The sequence below is a fragment of the Lepisma saccharinum genome, chromosome 21 (genome assembly GCF_977018435.1).
Source record: "Lepisma saccharinum chromosome 21, izLepSacc3.1, whole genome shotgun sequence".
NCBI classification, from domain to species: domain Eukaryota; kingdom Metazoa; phylum Arthropoda; class Insecta; order Zygentoma; family Lepismatidae; genus Lepisma; species Lepisma saccharinum.
This window is the reverse complement of record NC_139249.1, coordinates 4198504-4213455: the sequence shown is the minus strand read 5'-3', so window position 1 is coordinate 4213455 and position 14952 is coordinate 4198504. Positions and strand designations below refer to the sequence as shown.

The 14952-nt window shown below is 37.7% G+C and overlaps 1 protein-coding gene across 1 annotated transcript in view; it reads right to left on the bottom strand.

Annotated features, from left to right (window-relative positions):
• Positions 1–949: 949 nt before the first annotated feature.
• The window catches only part of MED28 (mediator complex subunit 28), a 36695-nt gene continuing 22692 nt past the window's right edge, over positions 950–14952 (bottom strand). The window contains exons 2-4 of the mRNA XM_083142401.1: positions 12980–13159; positions 9364–9693; positions 950–1147 (exon numbers count right to left, since the gene is read on the bottom strand). Coding sequence (XP_082998527.1) covers positions 950–1147; positions 9364–9693; positions 12980–13159 — 708 coding nt within the window. The remainder of the gene's footprint in view (positions 1148–9363; positions 9694–12979; positions 13160–14952) is intronic.

The following is a 14952-nucleotide window of genomic DNA, read 5'->3' as shown; positions in this document are numbered from 1 at the left end:
GGTTTTTGTTCCACTAAATTTTGTGTTTCTTTAATTGGCAAATGGAACTTATTTTCTGGATTACCCCTGTATTTACAATAGCATCTGCCACACTCAAAAAAGTGCCCGTGTGAATTTTCCAAAAGTGTCAATGTTTCAAATTGAGCTGGCCGAGACTTAAGTTGCTTTTTAATTGCTTCCAGACGTTGCTTCAATCCCCTCTATTTTGGGTTAAGTGCATCAACCATAACACACGATAGTCACATCACTCAGCCTTATACTTAGGCTTAATCTTTCCTTCCAATCACAAAAGATTTACACTTAAACCTAAATCCTTACAACATTTACATATACACAATCTAAGTTTTTATTCCTTAAGACTGTTTCATTTAACGAGGAACAATTTTACATGTTTCAAGATGAATATCACTACAAAACTTACTACTTAACGCTACTGGCTTTTCTTGTAAGGAATACAAATAGGAATTACGCAAGGAAGAAACTTTAAAAGATATTTTTTGTATACATTATACACATTGGAAGAACTTGTTCATAGACGTGGAGTCCTAATATTTGATTACGAAAAACAATTTTGTTCTCGCTTATCTCTATTCCTTAAATGCACAAACATTCTTCTCGCTTTAGGGAACGTATCACATCTAAATTGTACTGGTAGTACTACTTGGTTAAGTGAAGTTGTCCTTGTAGAAAAGATACTACAAAATATGTCTAAGTCAGTTGTTTAAATGCTCACTTTAATTTTAACATTAATATGACATCAGTCGTTACTTAGTTTTTTTAGCTCCAGCTAATAACGTATATCCTTGTTTATAAGCTTCGTTTTACCTTGGCCTCTTAGAAACTATTTTACAGGGGAACGTCCTCAGGGCATACCTCCAAACTCCAACCCTCCTCTGCCTCTGCCCCGGCCCCTGCCACGACCTCTACCCCTCCCCCTCCCCCTCCCCCGTCACCTGCGACTATCCGGCATTCCTATGTTGGAAGTGGTCTTCTCCAGGTAGGCCAAGGGGCCCTGCAGACCTCCCTGCGGCTGGTTCATGCCGGGAAAGGGTCCCCTCGGTCCTGGTCCACCTTGCATGAACATTCCATGTGGGGCCATGTTAGCAGCAGGCACGCTCATCTGCGGAATGGGAGACATCGTCGGGCCCTAGAAACAAAAGTGTGGGTGTTTCAGTGACAAATCTAGCTGAGATCGATTGAAGCATTCAAAAATTATAAACAACATCCAATATAATAGATGGATGAAATACGGATACATTCAAGGATCACGGGAAGAAACCAGGTAAGTCAATTTTCTGTCTTAAGCCAAGTTGTGGTGTCATTTCCCATCATGTGAATGCTATACTGGACTTTGCATACACTCGACACTTCCATTCATCAAGATAAGGCAAAGTTTCCCATGCATATAGCACCATGCCATAAAGGCACATTTATGGGATGTGGGGGTAGGGGCCCACACATTCTCGATCTTGGCCGCCATTTTGTAGGTGATATGATCAGCACCATGCTCCAGCTGCCTTAACCCCTCCCCCAGGCTTACCCCCAGGCATAGGTGCCGACTCCATGGGGCTTTGGAAGGCTCGAGCCCCCCAATATTAACGATGTGGGGGCAGAGCCCCCAAATAATTTTGCTTAAGAGGATCTAATGTATTATTTTGCTTCTCTTGTAAAGTTTACTCTGAATTGTGCCACATGAATTTAATTTTAAATACACATTTAAAATGTCCTAGACCATCAACTTTAGGGGGCTTTACAGATTCACCGAAATCAATAACCCGAAAGCACTTTCCATTTACTTCAAGATATTTGTGTCCCCCATTCTAGAATATTGTTCACCAATCTGGAACATGGCTGCCCACTCTCATACCTCCAAGATCGACAGTGTTCTCAGCTTTTTCCTCTCCATCGTTCAATATAGCGTGCCTGCCCTGAGACACCTGCCTAAGAGAGATCTGCTTGTAAAACTGCATATTAATACTCCAGAAACTCGTAGATACATTGCAGATATGAAATTGCTATATAAGATCATAAATGGAAACTTAAGATGCAGCATCCCACTCCACGAACTCTCACTCAGAGTGCCTAGACATAAAACACGAAGCAAGAAAACTTTCCACACTACAACTCCCAGGCTCTCACTCATGCAACGTTCACTATTCCAGAGGCTACCGAATGAGTTCAATATCATCTCAAACCAAATAGATATATTCACTTCATATTCATTTTTTATCAGAAACATAGAAAAAATTGTACATAAGTAATGCTTTTGTGAAACTGATCTTTTTACCTTGGTACTTTTTTTGGCTTGTTTTATTTTTGTTTATTTTATGTTATCCGTTCTTTTGTTTTTAATCTTAGTCTATTGTATTACTGTTGTTTCTTTCTGGTTTAAAATGGCTTCTGCTGTACTGGAAATTTCAATAAATAAATAAATAAATAAATATATACTAAGTATGTAATTATGACTATTGTTAAAATTTTTACTAAAAAGAGTTTCAAAAGACGATGTGCATGAACTAGGGTAGTGGATGGGACGTTTGGGCTACATGTGGCTCTAACATGACATTCAGAACGAGATCATTGATATATTAGGAAGATCTGTTTTGCGCTCCGTGGTAGTAGATATTAAAAGTCGGGAATATTTTGCTATTATGGTTGACGAAACTTGTGACATATCCATCTGTGGACAATTAATATTTTGAATTCGAACTGTGAATAAAAAAATTGATATTTTTTAGGAATTCATGGGTTTTATTAGGGGTGTGCGGAACGGGATCAGGAAGGGAAAAATTTTAAATTTCCCGTAAATTTCCTGACCAAGTTGGGAAATTTTCGGGATGGGAAATGTTTGAAATTTCCCGAAGCTCTGAAAAACTCGAATTCTACAAGTCATTTTCACTTTAAGTGATTTTTGGATTAAAAACTAACAACTTACGATAAGTTCCAGAAATTGACAATGCAGAAAACGTCGAGAAATACGACATTTTAAAATGAGCATTCAGTATTTCCCGACTGCTCGGGATACCAAAAAGTCAGGAAACCATTTCCTGAAGTCGGTATTGGGACGGGAAATTTTTTTCCAGATCCCGGTCCCGACTTTTCGGGATCCCGCACACCCCTATTGTCGGGACGCGCTAGCAAGCGGCGTGGGACCACCCACTCTGGTAGCGACGCGCTGTTGCCGGATTTACCTACTTCGGGATTCTCGCGAGCCCACAGAAACATGAGAAAGGCTGAACTACTGCAGCTCCTTATGTTACACAAACCCCAGTTCCCCATACATCGAATAGACAAGCTTGCAGAAGAAGCGGGACATACGGTGGTCCGTCTCCCGCCTTATCATTGTATGTACAATGTAATCGAACTTTTTTGGGCACAGGTCAAAGGGCTGGTAGCACAGAGGAACACTTGGCCACCTTTTCCACCGTCTAAAATTTTGCAATTGACAGAACAGGCTATCGGGGATGTGACAGCAGATAGGTGGCGTTCGGCTATAGAACACGCAAGGAAGATTATTTTCGAAGCATGGGAAAAGGAGGGAGTTGAAGAGCAGCAAATGGAGGATTTTGTAATTTCACTTGGGCGGGAAGACAACAGTGACAGTAGTAGCTCAGATGAAGATGTTCCTTTACCAACCAACAATGAAGATGATCTTGGGATAGCGCCACTGCAATGGTAGCCGGTAAGCAAAAACAACTGATTCTTTAACTACTACTTCTGTTCTTTCATTCATTTTTTATGTTTTTATATACAGGTAGCCTCAAAGCATTAATAACACATGTACCAAATGTATCATTAATGTTAAGGAAATCGAGCAATTGCCAAGCGTTTCGTTGTAATTTATTGAACTCTGTATTGCCAGAGCCTGTATTCTCATATAGCTCCCAAATTATCACACTTCACACACCCACGTGGCTCCCCGATGGCACAATGGTAGGGTAAGTCTTGTCGCCTTGTAATCAAGTAGTCCTGGGTTTGATACCCTGTCGAGGCACATAGTGGTTCGGATCCCACTTCCAGATTAGCCGTAGTGTGCATAAAGTGGACTTTAAAACACCAACTCAATCAATCAATTCACACACAATTGATTTGTTCTTGATAAATTCATCTCCGTAATATAGTAACTCACTCAGTTCTGTAAAATTCTGTTTTGAAGGTGAATTTTTGTAGGTTCCTCAAAATATAATTTCAAAACGTGTTAACGAAACGAAGTTGAACGTAATTTGTTTATACGTAATTTGCCCTAATTTCCAAGAAATACATTTCATTTGTACGTTCTGAAGCTTCAACAATCGCGGCGTGACAAAGAAGGCAAAGAGAGGCGGCATGAAATCAAAGGAGAACGATTTGCCACAGTGTTGTTCATAACACAAGACGCATTTTCTTTTGTTGGTAATTGTGATACGATACAACATAAGTAAAAAGATGCCGGTAGCTGATGCTTGCAATGTACCATAATAAAAACACAACAAAGGAAACTTCAGATTCAAACTTCTAGATTCGTTAAATTATCACTTTACGACGGAAATAACATATATTAGCATACTGATACGTTCGTGCTTAATTTCGCGTGACGCTTTTTTCCCGAGCTTGCCAACAGCTGATTAGCCTGTCCGTGTGTTTGTGCGAACGTGGCAACGTAGAAACCCCCCAGCCACATGGCAACCAAAGAGGAGACAGAATTTGGTCACGTTCTGCCGTTCTGCGTTCTGATTGCACGCCGCTTCTTATCGCGTCCGTACAGTAGCTTTTATGATATTCCGAACACTGAGGCCAAAACTTAAAAAAGGGAGAGAGTGAGTCATTCATTAATTTACCCCCAGGTACCCATTGATTGAAGCTGGGTGAGCAAGCCTCAGAGATGCTTTATGTGGGGACAAGGCCAGAAAAATTCCAACCTTAGATCCCCCACCTGGGAATCGAACCCAGGTCTCCCCCGTGGCAGTCACATGCCCTCCCGACTATACCACTGTGGCTCTTCCATTCATCAAAGCATATGCTTTTTGTACTTTTCATTTACATATTCAGTAACATTTTGCAATTAAAATTTCATTTACTGGAGTTTGACGAGCGTTGACTTGCCTATTTTTTCCCCACACCCTTCAACTATTTTTGTTGTATGTGTATATTGTTTGCATTGCAGATTTATTTGTCTAGTAGTCTACGGTTGTTCCAAGCATAAAAACACATTTTTTGTTTAACGTTTCAGGAGAACACACTCTCCCTTCATAAGACATTTATGTTTAGTTTACTTAATCAAACTAAAAATAAATGTCTAATGAAGAGAGAGTGTGTTCTCCTGAAACTTGAGAACAAAAATTGTGTTTTTGTGCTTCTAACAGACATAAACTAGAGAAATAATTCAGATACATGATGAAAAAATAATAAAATTGCCTAATTTCTTCATTATAATACAATGTTCCTGCCTGGAAATGCTGGTGATGAAATACACAGGCAAAGAAAATACTTCACTTCATGAACTACCATTTCTTTTGTATCTTCAGAATGTAGAAAGTGTAGGAGACTGACATGAAAGCTACATTCTTCTCATTCCTTTCCTACTTCATCCTTTCAATACGAAATCCACATTTGCAAGCAATCAGGCAATATGTGGAAGGATCAAATCACTAATGCAATTACGTGTGAAACATAAAACAAAAGACTGCTTTAGTGAGCAAATTTAATATCAGCATCACAAAAATGAAAGCAACTGATAAGAAGAATTAATGGTGCTATCATTTGGAACCGGGGTGCTCAACTGAGTGCGTCAAACAGTGTTTACAACCGAGATTCAGTCACTTGAGTGTACTGTAGGAATAAAAACAAAATCAAGCCGTGTGAATTCCATGTCATGATGAACATAATGATGGTTTCATATCAAATTAAATCTCATAATTAGAAACAGTGTCGAAAGAAATTAAGTACATGCCAATAGTAGTGATACATAAGAAGTGTTTGGCAAGGTAAACCTAATGAGCTAAAGTAGTACATACTCATTTCATTCACATTACAAAGGTAAACGTTCATTTTGCAACTAAATTTTATCAGGTGCATGTTGCAATTTAGAAATAGATTCGTTTGCTTTTTTATTGTACATTTGTTTTATGTTTGTAGTTTAAAAAGTATATGTACAATCTTCTTGCACAGAAAATAAGCTATTTTGAGAGTTGTATTCTCCATAACCATTAGCTTTGGTATCTAAATTACTGTTCCTCATTTCACAATTTCCCCTATAAATAGCAGGTCCCTTCCATTGTTTATTTCTTTTGAAACATCTAGCCGAGAAATGTCCTTTCTTCTTACATAGCATTGAATGCAGGACAGTTCTCTTTGAATGTACAACCTAACCTTGCACAGGGCTTCCATTTTATATAATTTGCCTGATTTTGCAATGATACAATTTTTTGACTAAATGCAGTCTGGGGTTTAGATTGTGGCATGCCTTTGTATGCATTCTTTGTTCAGAAATCTTGATTCTCTTGTGTCTTGTTGATTGTTTGAAAAATGGGCTTTAGCTAACAAATTCTTTGTACTGAATCTCCGTGAGCCTTGTACTTGTTTATTTTCACCTACTAAAAAACTATTTTCGTTTACTTTATTTGTGCATATTATTTCATGTTGAAGTACTACATCACAAACCTTTTCGAATGTGCTGGGCATGTCTGACAGTAATCTATATTTTAATATGCTGTCTGGTAGTCCGAACACACATTTTTCTCTAAGATGCGTATCTAATTTGTCTGTTGTAAACTCACAAGTCATTGCAGCAACTTTGAAGTGATTTATGTACGATGTAGATGTCTCACCTTGCTCTTGCTTTATTTGAATAAAAGCAAATCGTTGAATCCATTTATGAACTTGTGGTGCATATATTTTTCTTCGTGTAGTAAGGAGTTCCTCCAAGGTGCAATCTTGTGGATCCTTTGGACTTAATCTGTGTTCCAGCTCTTGATATGGTAAGCTATCGATTACAGAAATAAGAGTGAACACTCGTTTCCTTTCCTGTATATTGTTGGCTTCAACAGAAGCCTTGAATCTTTTAATATACAAATTTATATCCTGGCTTGGGTAATGTATATGGTATGGTGAGAAACAGATTCTACTCAATATTTATGTAACGTTCTGTCAGTGGTATCCTGAGAAACCAGTAAATGAAGTGCTTAAGTTGGTATCCCAGTGCAGTGGTGTGTCAGTGTCTGCAATTTTTAAGGGTTATGAAAGAGAGAATGACCGGGAGAGTAACAATGTATGCGGCTGCATATTCGTCTGATGTTTTGAGAGCGGGTTCTCACATTCAGAGGCTCTTATATAAAATGAATAGGTGCAGCGAACTATGAGAGTAACAGCAGATGATTGCAGTCATGAATCAGCTGAAGAGGAGTGATACATCGAATCGGTGAGACCGTTTGTTTACAGAAGGACTCAGGGTTGGTGATTTACACTTTACAATGTGTTTTTTCAAATTTCGTTTTTTCGTCAAAAATGAAATATGCATGCCCCTATCAATCATTATGCAAACTTTCAAGAAAATTTGCAATTATCATGAAGATGGTATTTAATTTGTATATTTCAATAATACTATGGACTGATTTACTGAGTTAAGATTTTTGGGTTCTTCAGCACGTATGGTCATTTTACACCCTTCTAAGTATACAAGGAAATATCCCCTTATCTAAAACCTTTACCTTGAAGTTAAAAAAAGGGTGTAAAGAGCACCTTGAGAAAGGTTAAAATAAAGGTGCAAATTGTAAAAGGACCACGCTATGACTTCTTGTTTCTGTAAAATAAACTCATGAGTATCATCCAAAATATAACACACATACATAATTGGATTATCATTATTATAATTTAAAATTATTGTTCTTAAATATTCACATAACCACTGTTGGATATACAAAATAATGCGGTAAATATTACTATTAACCTTTTGGAGCCCAAGGCCATTTTCACAGGTGCCCGAGCCGATTTTGAGCAAAATGCAGTTTCAATTAAATGAGTGGAGGCTAAATTGCCCTAGAGAGATGAATAATATACCGTTGTACGCGGAATGAACCAGAGATTCAGACTATATAAAATGTATGCAAATTCGGCGTATATGTGGCAGGGGGGGGACGGGGAGAACTCCCACAATTCCAAAATTTCGGGGAAAAATTGGGATTTCCTCCACCCAAGGAAAAAGTACATGACAGTGTCGACATGACATGCACATGGCAATGTAAGTAAGGAACACAAAAATATTTGCATTATTATCGTATGACCAATGTAACGCAAGTTGTACCCCCAAAAGGAAAGGTCAGCATGCCACTGATTCAAGCTTCAAAATGCAGCGGTACCTTGAAATGACTGTAGCTCGGAGGAATGAATGATATACCGCTGTACGCGGAATGAATCACAGATTCAGACGATATAAAATTTATGCACATTCGGTGTATATATTTAGAATGTCCTTTGTGTACAACAAAATATCAACAAAATATCTATATTGCAATCTAATCTTGATTTTAGTATCTCAATCAATGAGAACAAAATAATATTAAGACAAGTGTTTACAACATAAATTATCAGATTTAGTGTTATACTTAGCAATTTATCACTGCATATGAATAAAAATGACATCTGGTTTGTTTTTTGGTCTTGTTTTGGGTGAAGCGCTTCTAAATTGCTAATTGAGTGTTATATTATTCTATAGTATAGTTTAGTAATTTATATTGCATTATATTTGTATATATGTTCTACCTGTGTTATGTCTCACTGTATTATATTGTGTGTTTCTTTTGCTTTTGTTTTTTTATTGGCAACCTTCTGTAAAAGGAGATAATTTCTCTGTTAAAGGAAATAAATAAATATATGAAGGGGGGAAGGGGGGAATCCACAAAAAAATCTTTTTCTTTTAAAGAAAAGGGGGTTTCCCCACCCACCTCCCCGAAAAAAAAGGACATGAAAAGGTCAACATGCACATATATTTGTACAGCCACCTCATGGCCTCACCCTCATTAACAGATTTTTCAAAACTGATATATATATGTCTTGCACTGGTACTTGTATTCAAAACATAACATAACGATTAATAACAATTTATTTGGACTGGATTTCAAAGTTTTAGTAACAGTTTTCTCCACTGTTAACTGCCATACAAAACAATAACCATTGCAAAAAGCATGTTTTTTTTTATTCTTATGTTTGAATCAAGTTTTTTTATGTACTTTATGTTTTATACAATTTTACGTGTTTTTTACACATAATTTACATGTCACTTAGAAAAACCTTCTTTTACGCGTAATTGCACAAGCAGCACACACCTCAATATATTCCATAGCAAGAACAAGCCATGGCATTTCTATACAACTTTAAATGCCCTCCTACCTGCTGTGGTGGTTGCTGTGGTGGCTGCGGGACAGGCTGCTGCTGTTGCTGCTGAGGAACTGGCTGCTGTTGCTGTTGCTGTGTCTGTTGCGGCTGCTGCTGCTGCTGTTGCATGATGCCCATCGGGCTCTGGGCAGGCTGGGCTCCGTGGGGTGACTGTCCAGGAGCAATTCCCTGATTTGGAAGGCCAGATGGTGCCGGACCTTGTGCTGGAGATTTCGCCCATCCTTGCAGATCAGACAGCAGATTCTGCCACACTGCAATCTTCTCGTAATGACGTTTGATCAGCTCTTCCTTTCGAACTAGCTCGTGTCGAAGCTCAGTGATATCCTGTGGGGGAAATATATATATATTGGAACACTTTACCTTAAAGTTCACATAACTACATTGTATATTAAAAAATAATAGAATAAATATTACTTTTGAAGTATTTTTTTTATTCTTGTAGCAATGTTTTGTTCATTCCCCTGAACTATTTAGGTTGTTCGGAATTGATTGAGACTGTGTCCCGTGCAGTGGCGGTCGGTCAATCCATGGAACAGAGGGAACAGGCTGTTCCCTTCTACTTATTGACCTTTTTAGCTATTTAAATTATCTATAACAACATAATAAGAACACTTCTTTCTTCTGAAATCAACACGCGAAGAAAAACTTTCACCCTGACTGGACATTTGTTTACTTCACCTACCCTCGTCGCTCCACCCTTTGCTGCCTTTGTTGCACATCAACGATTTTGTTTTTAATGTTTTCTTTACATTATATCATATTTGCTTTAACATTGGTATTGTCATAATTTTAATGTGCTTCATGTATGTCACTTCTGACAATTTGTAACATATGTATCGTATGTTTATATGGTTCATTTCAACAAGGGTTGAATTTTACTTGGTCTACTGTATTATATTACGACAGGTATGGGAGGGGAGGGGGCAAGTGCAGGTCACCTGTACCCCTGCCTGATTTAACACCGCACACCACTGGTCCCATGTGCCTATATGCTGTAACCAAGAACGGAAGTGAGGATGGTGTTTAAAAGCAGTGACCTTGGACTGTGTGCTGCCAGACTTTCATTTTCCTAGCTGATATTGTACACCTCCACTTGGCAGTCATTTTTCCATGACTCCGACTACATTGTGACTAACAAATGCCTCTCATGTGGTGCCGTCTGCAGCTAGGAAAATGAAACTCTGGTGGTGCACAATCTAAGGTCACCGCTCTTACACACCAACCTCACTTCCATTCTCGGTTACAGGATAGGCACACTGGAGACCGTCTCAATCAATTCTGAATGGCCCAAGTATTTTAACTAGCCCCATGCATGCACGCCGACTACGTGGGTGCTCCGGGGCTCGAGCACCCACATAAATAATCTTGCGGGTGCGCCGCACCCACAAGATTTTTAGTTTGATAAAAACAAAATAAAATAAATATTTCTCACTTGCCATTATCAAAAAATAATAAGCAATTAAAACATTAAGATGGGACAGACTTTGATAAAGACAAGCTAACATTGCACAGGGATATGTTTCTAGATGTGTGCAGAACGAACAAAGAAAAAGTGGCCAACTTGTCAGACATTACAAATATTTTAAGTAGAGAAAACAGTGGTCCCATGCGTGAAATGCTCACAGAATTTGTGAAGTTTGTACGGGTGATTTTAACCATACCTGTTACTTCTTGTACCTCTGAGCGGTCATTTTCAGCACTTAGACGATTGAAAACGTTTTTGCGGTCAACAATGACCCAAAAAAGATTGAATGATTTTGCAATTTTGCATGTTCATAAAGAAATGACTAAAAATATTGACATTACAAAAATTGCAAACAAATTCAGAAGTGCAAATGACGTAAGAAGGAATGTGTTTTATATTGAAAGTTAACATGTCATTATTATTATTATTATTATTATTATTATTTGGTACAAAAAGTTAGTCATTTTGTAGTTTCCGTTCACAACAAAATCCTTGCATAGTTCTTTCTGCAATACAATTAAAATTATTTGCATTTATGCAGATTTTTTCATTTTAATTTGTATGAATGTGGTATTTTCTTTTAGTAACGTGTTGATAATATCATTGCCTCTTGGAATCATTGCACATGTAAGTTGTTTAAAGTATACAATACTTGATAATTACAGATCTAACCGCCATTGATATGCACCCACAGAAATTTCGGAAAGTCGGCACCCTTGGCCCCATGTGTGCATGCATCTACGTGGAATGTTGCAACAACATTAAAAAACAAAACACTGATTGCAAACATTTCCTGGCTTTCAAGATTTGAGCTAAGTATCTTCTCAATTGCTGGCAAATATGGTCTACACATTTTGAAATATGACTGTATTATAAGTAATTAATTCTGGTAGGAGTATGAATAACTATGCAATACATTTTAATACATGGCCATCTCTACCTTCTTACTGCAGATTTGAAAATTTCACTAGAAATAGAAAAAAAATTATAATGGCATGTTTATTATTCTGATTTAATGATACATGTGATACAGAAAATACATAAACATTAAGAAACACATACTGTACTCGTTATTTCTTAAAAAGGTAATGGACATTTCCATAAGCGAACTCGAAATATTTAAAAATTATACAGTAAAACTTCTCAATAACGGAATTAAGAAGTGTCCGCTATTCAGAAAAAAGTGTAGGATGTTACACAATAGGATAAGCATATTACAGTACGTCCTTTACGAATATTATGGGTTCCCCCCCCCCCCCCACACATTCAAGGAACAAAATACTGTACTACATACAGTGAATTTAAATTTACGAAAGTATCCCTACATTCATTACAAATTTCAAAAAAGAAAATACAGTACACGTAGTGTAATCCTTTGTTAAATACTGCATTCAAAATGCTCTTTCATTTTAAATAGGCTCTAACCATTTCTGGCCAGACCCAGACTGTCCAGAATAATCATGACTTCAACAAGTCAGTCGTTTGCATTTCTGCGACATCGTAGCAGAAGTGACGCATACACTTCTCAAGATAACCACAAAGAATACTGTCTACTGTCTGCACTTTTAAAAAGAAATATGTGCGGTGTAACATGAAACAATGCACGTTAGTTCGAAATACTGGCCATTGCTGTGTCGAATTCCAGGAATTGTGACAGTTTTCCTTCAGGCTGTCTGTTAATAAGATGTTTTATTTGCATTGGGTAGGTAGTTTTCAGTGTCCACGTCCGTTATTAAGAATGTCCGTTATTGAGAAGTAATATTGCCATTAAACCCCATGCATTTCTGTTGGGGAATTTAAAAATGTTCGTAATTTAGAGATGTCCATTAGGAGAAGTTTTACAGTATTTTTGTAGTACTGAATTTGAAACTTTGAGTGTGATGTGTAAATTTTCAGGTACCCTGTGTTTTTCTACCACTAGCTCGAATGATTCTGGGTAAAAATGAAATATTTGGGGACTGAACCCAGGACCAATATAACTGAAGGTGAGAGTAGTATCCATTTGACTATGCAGGAGTTATACTCCAGTACTAATGGAGTATAATAAATCTACAAAAGAGCTGATTTTCATTTAACCAGAACCGACACCTTGTCTGAGATTTCTATAAAAATATATAAAATATCTTAAAAAAACAAACGTTGTACCTCTTTCACAATCAATTCTGGTTTCAGTGCTGAAAGCAAGAATCTCTTCTGAAGGAAAAAAGCTTCCATTTGCCTTGCAAGGTCTATGAAGCGGAGAATGGTGTGGTCCACTTCTACTCTAATCTCATCCTTCTCCATGTTGTGTAAGGTCTCTTCCTTCGTTAGAACATTTAAACAGGCCTAGAAGACATAAAATGTAATATCAGTAAGGTTGAGACACCTCGTATTTTCCATCAAGTATGACAAAAAGTTGCATTTCTTAAATTTAATAAAGGTAAACCTAACCACTGTGCATTGCACCATGCCATGAAGGTACATCAGGGGTGTGAAGGTATGGCCCAACACATTCTCCATCAAAGTAACACTTAAGGTGATGTAATCAGCACCATGTTCCAGCTACCTTTTGACCCAAGAGCTGCTTTATTCAGGGGGCACTGTTGAGAAAGTTGCCACCTGCGTGGGATTTGAACCTGGGTCTCTCACGTGACAGTCAGACACCCTATCAACTGCACTACAAGACCTCCATACTTTCGTCAAGTTACTGTATTATTGGGTTGATGCACAAGTTCGTAGTGTTTGTGTTTGGTATGACAACACTGTGGTGTTAAGAGTTTGTTTATTAACGTTTGTCAATTGGAATGACATTGTTGTTCTTGGGAATACGCATTGAATTTTGCCGATTTGAGGGAAGACAGTGTTTTTCGTTGACCAAAGAACAGTTAAGTGTCAAGTGGGAAACAAGCACTTCCAACATATGTCTGAGTTTAACAGAGGGGAAAGGCAATGGGGTTGGCTTGAAACATTTGTGCCCTGTACGGGGAGAATGCCAATGAGGAAAGCAGGACAAGAAAATTGATTTGACATTACAAAGAGGGCAATTTTGACTTGAGTCATTCTCCACGTTCAGGAAAAACATCTAAATGCTTTAATGCACAATGATACACACCATTTCACCTGAGAAATCACACATTGGACCATTAAACCAACATGCAACATTTGCATTATATGAGCAAGGTTGAGAATACTGCATGTTTCAAATAAGAGCAACACAAATCAGCGAGTAGGCCAGGAAGACTGCATCAAGTGCTGATACAACATGATAATGCACGCCCACACTCTGCTAACATTATAAAAGCTGCTATCCAGGAGTTTGGTTGGTTATTCCACATCCTCCTTACTGCCCTGATCTTGCGCCCTCGGATTTCCACCTACTCAGCTCTCAATTCACCAATCTTCAAGGAAACTCTTTTGGTAATGAAGATGCTCTTCAAATTTGGCTTGGCGACATCTTTAACCCCAAATCACATTTCTTCAAGCGGGGAATCAAAAACTGCTTCAGCGTTGGTAGACAGTCATACACAATGAAGGAAAATATATTACTGAGTAATTTCTGTCTTTTGTTCATTTCAAATGAGTATCAAATAAAATTAAAAAAACTTTTCCCACTGTGAAAAAATGCTACGAACTAACTTATGTATCAACCCAATACCACTCATCAAGTTACTATATTTTTTTTTATTACACTTTTAAGCCATGTACAGATGTCTGGTTGCAAAATTCAAATAACTTTTTGCATAATTTCTAATTCCATCTCCAACTAGATCCTGGGAAAGCTGGATAATTCTGGAACAAAACTGATTTTGGGAGCTTTTAATTATGCAGGCCCCTCCCTTCTTACATCAATTGAATTCTTTGTTATCATAATTCCATTGGTATGCCTGACAGTTCACACAACCTTTAAAAATACATATTTATTAATTTTAATTAAGGGAGATTATGAATCTCGGAAGCAGGTAGGTATCATCAATAATCCCAAAAATGATATACTATAGACCAGTGGTTCTGAATCTTCTTGGGTCTGGGACCCACCTTGAAGGATATTACACTTCATGGGACTCATAAGCATGGGTGCTGGAAGAATTACTTGTAGAGGTTTGCACCCAGTTTATAATCACATTTTTGCTAACACCGAG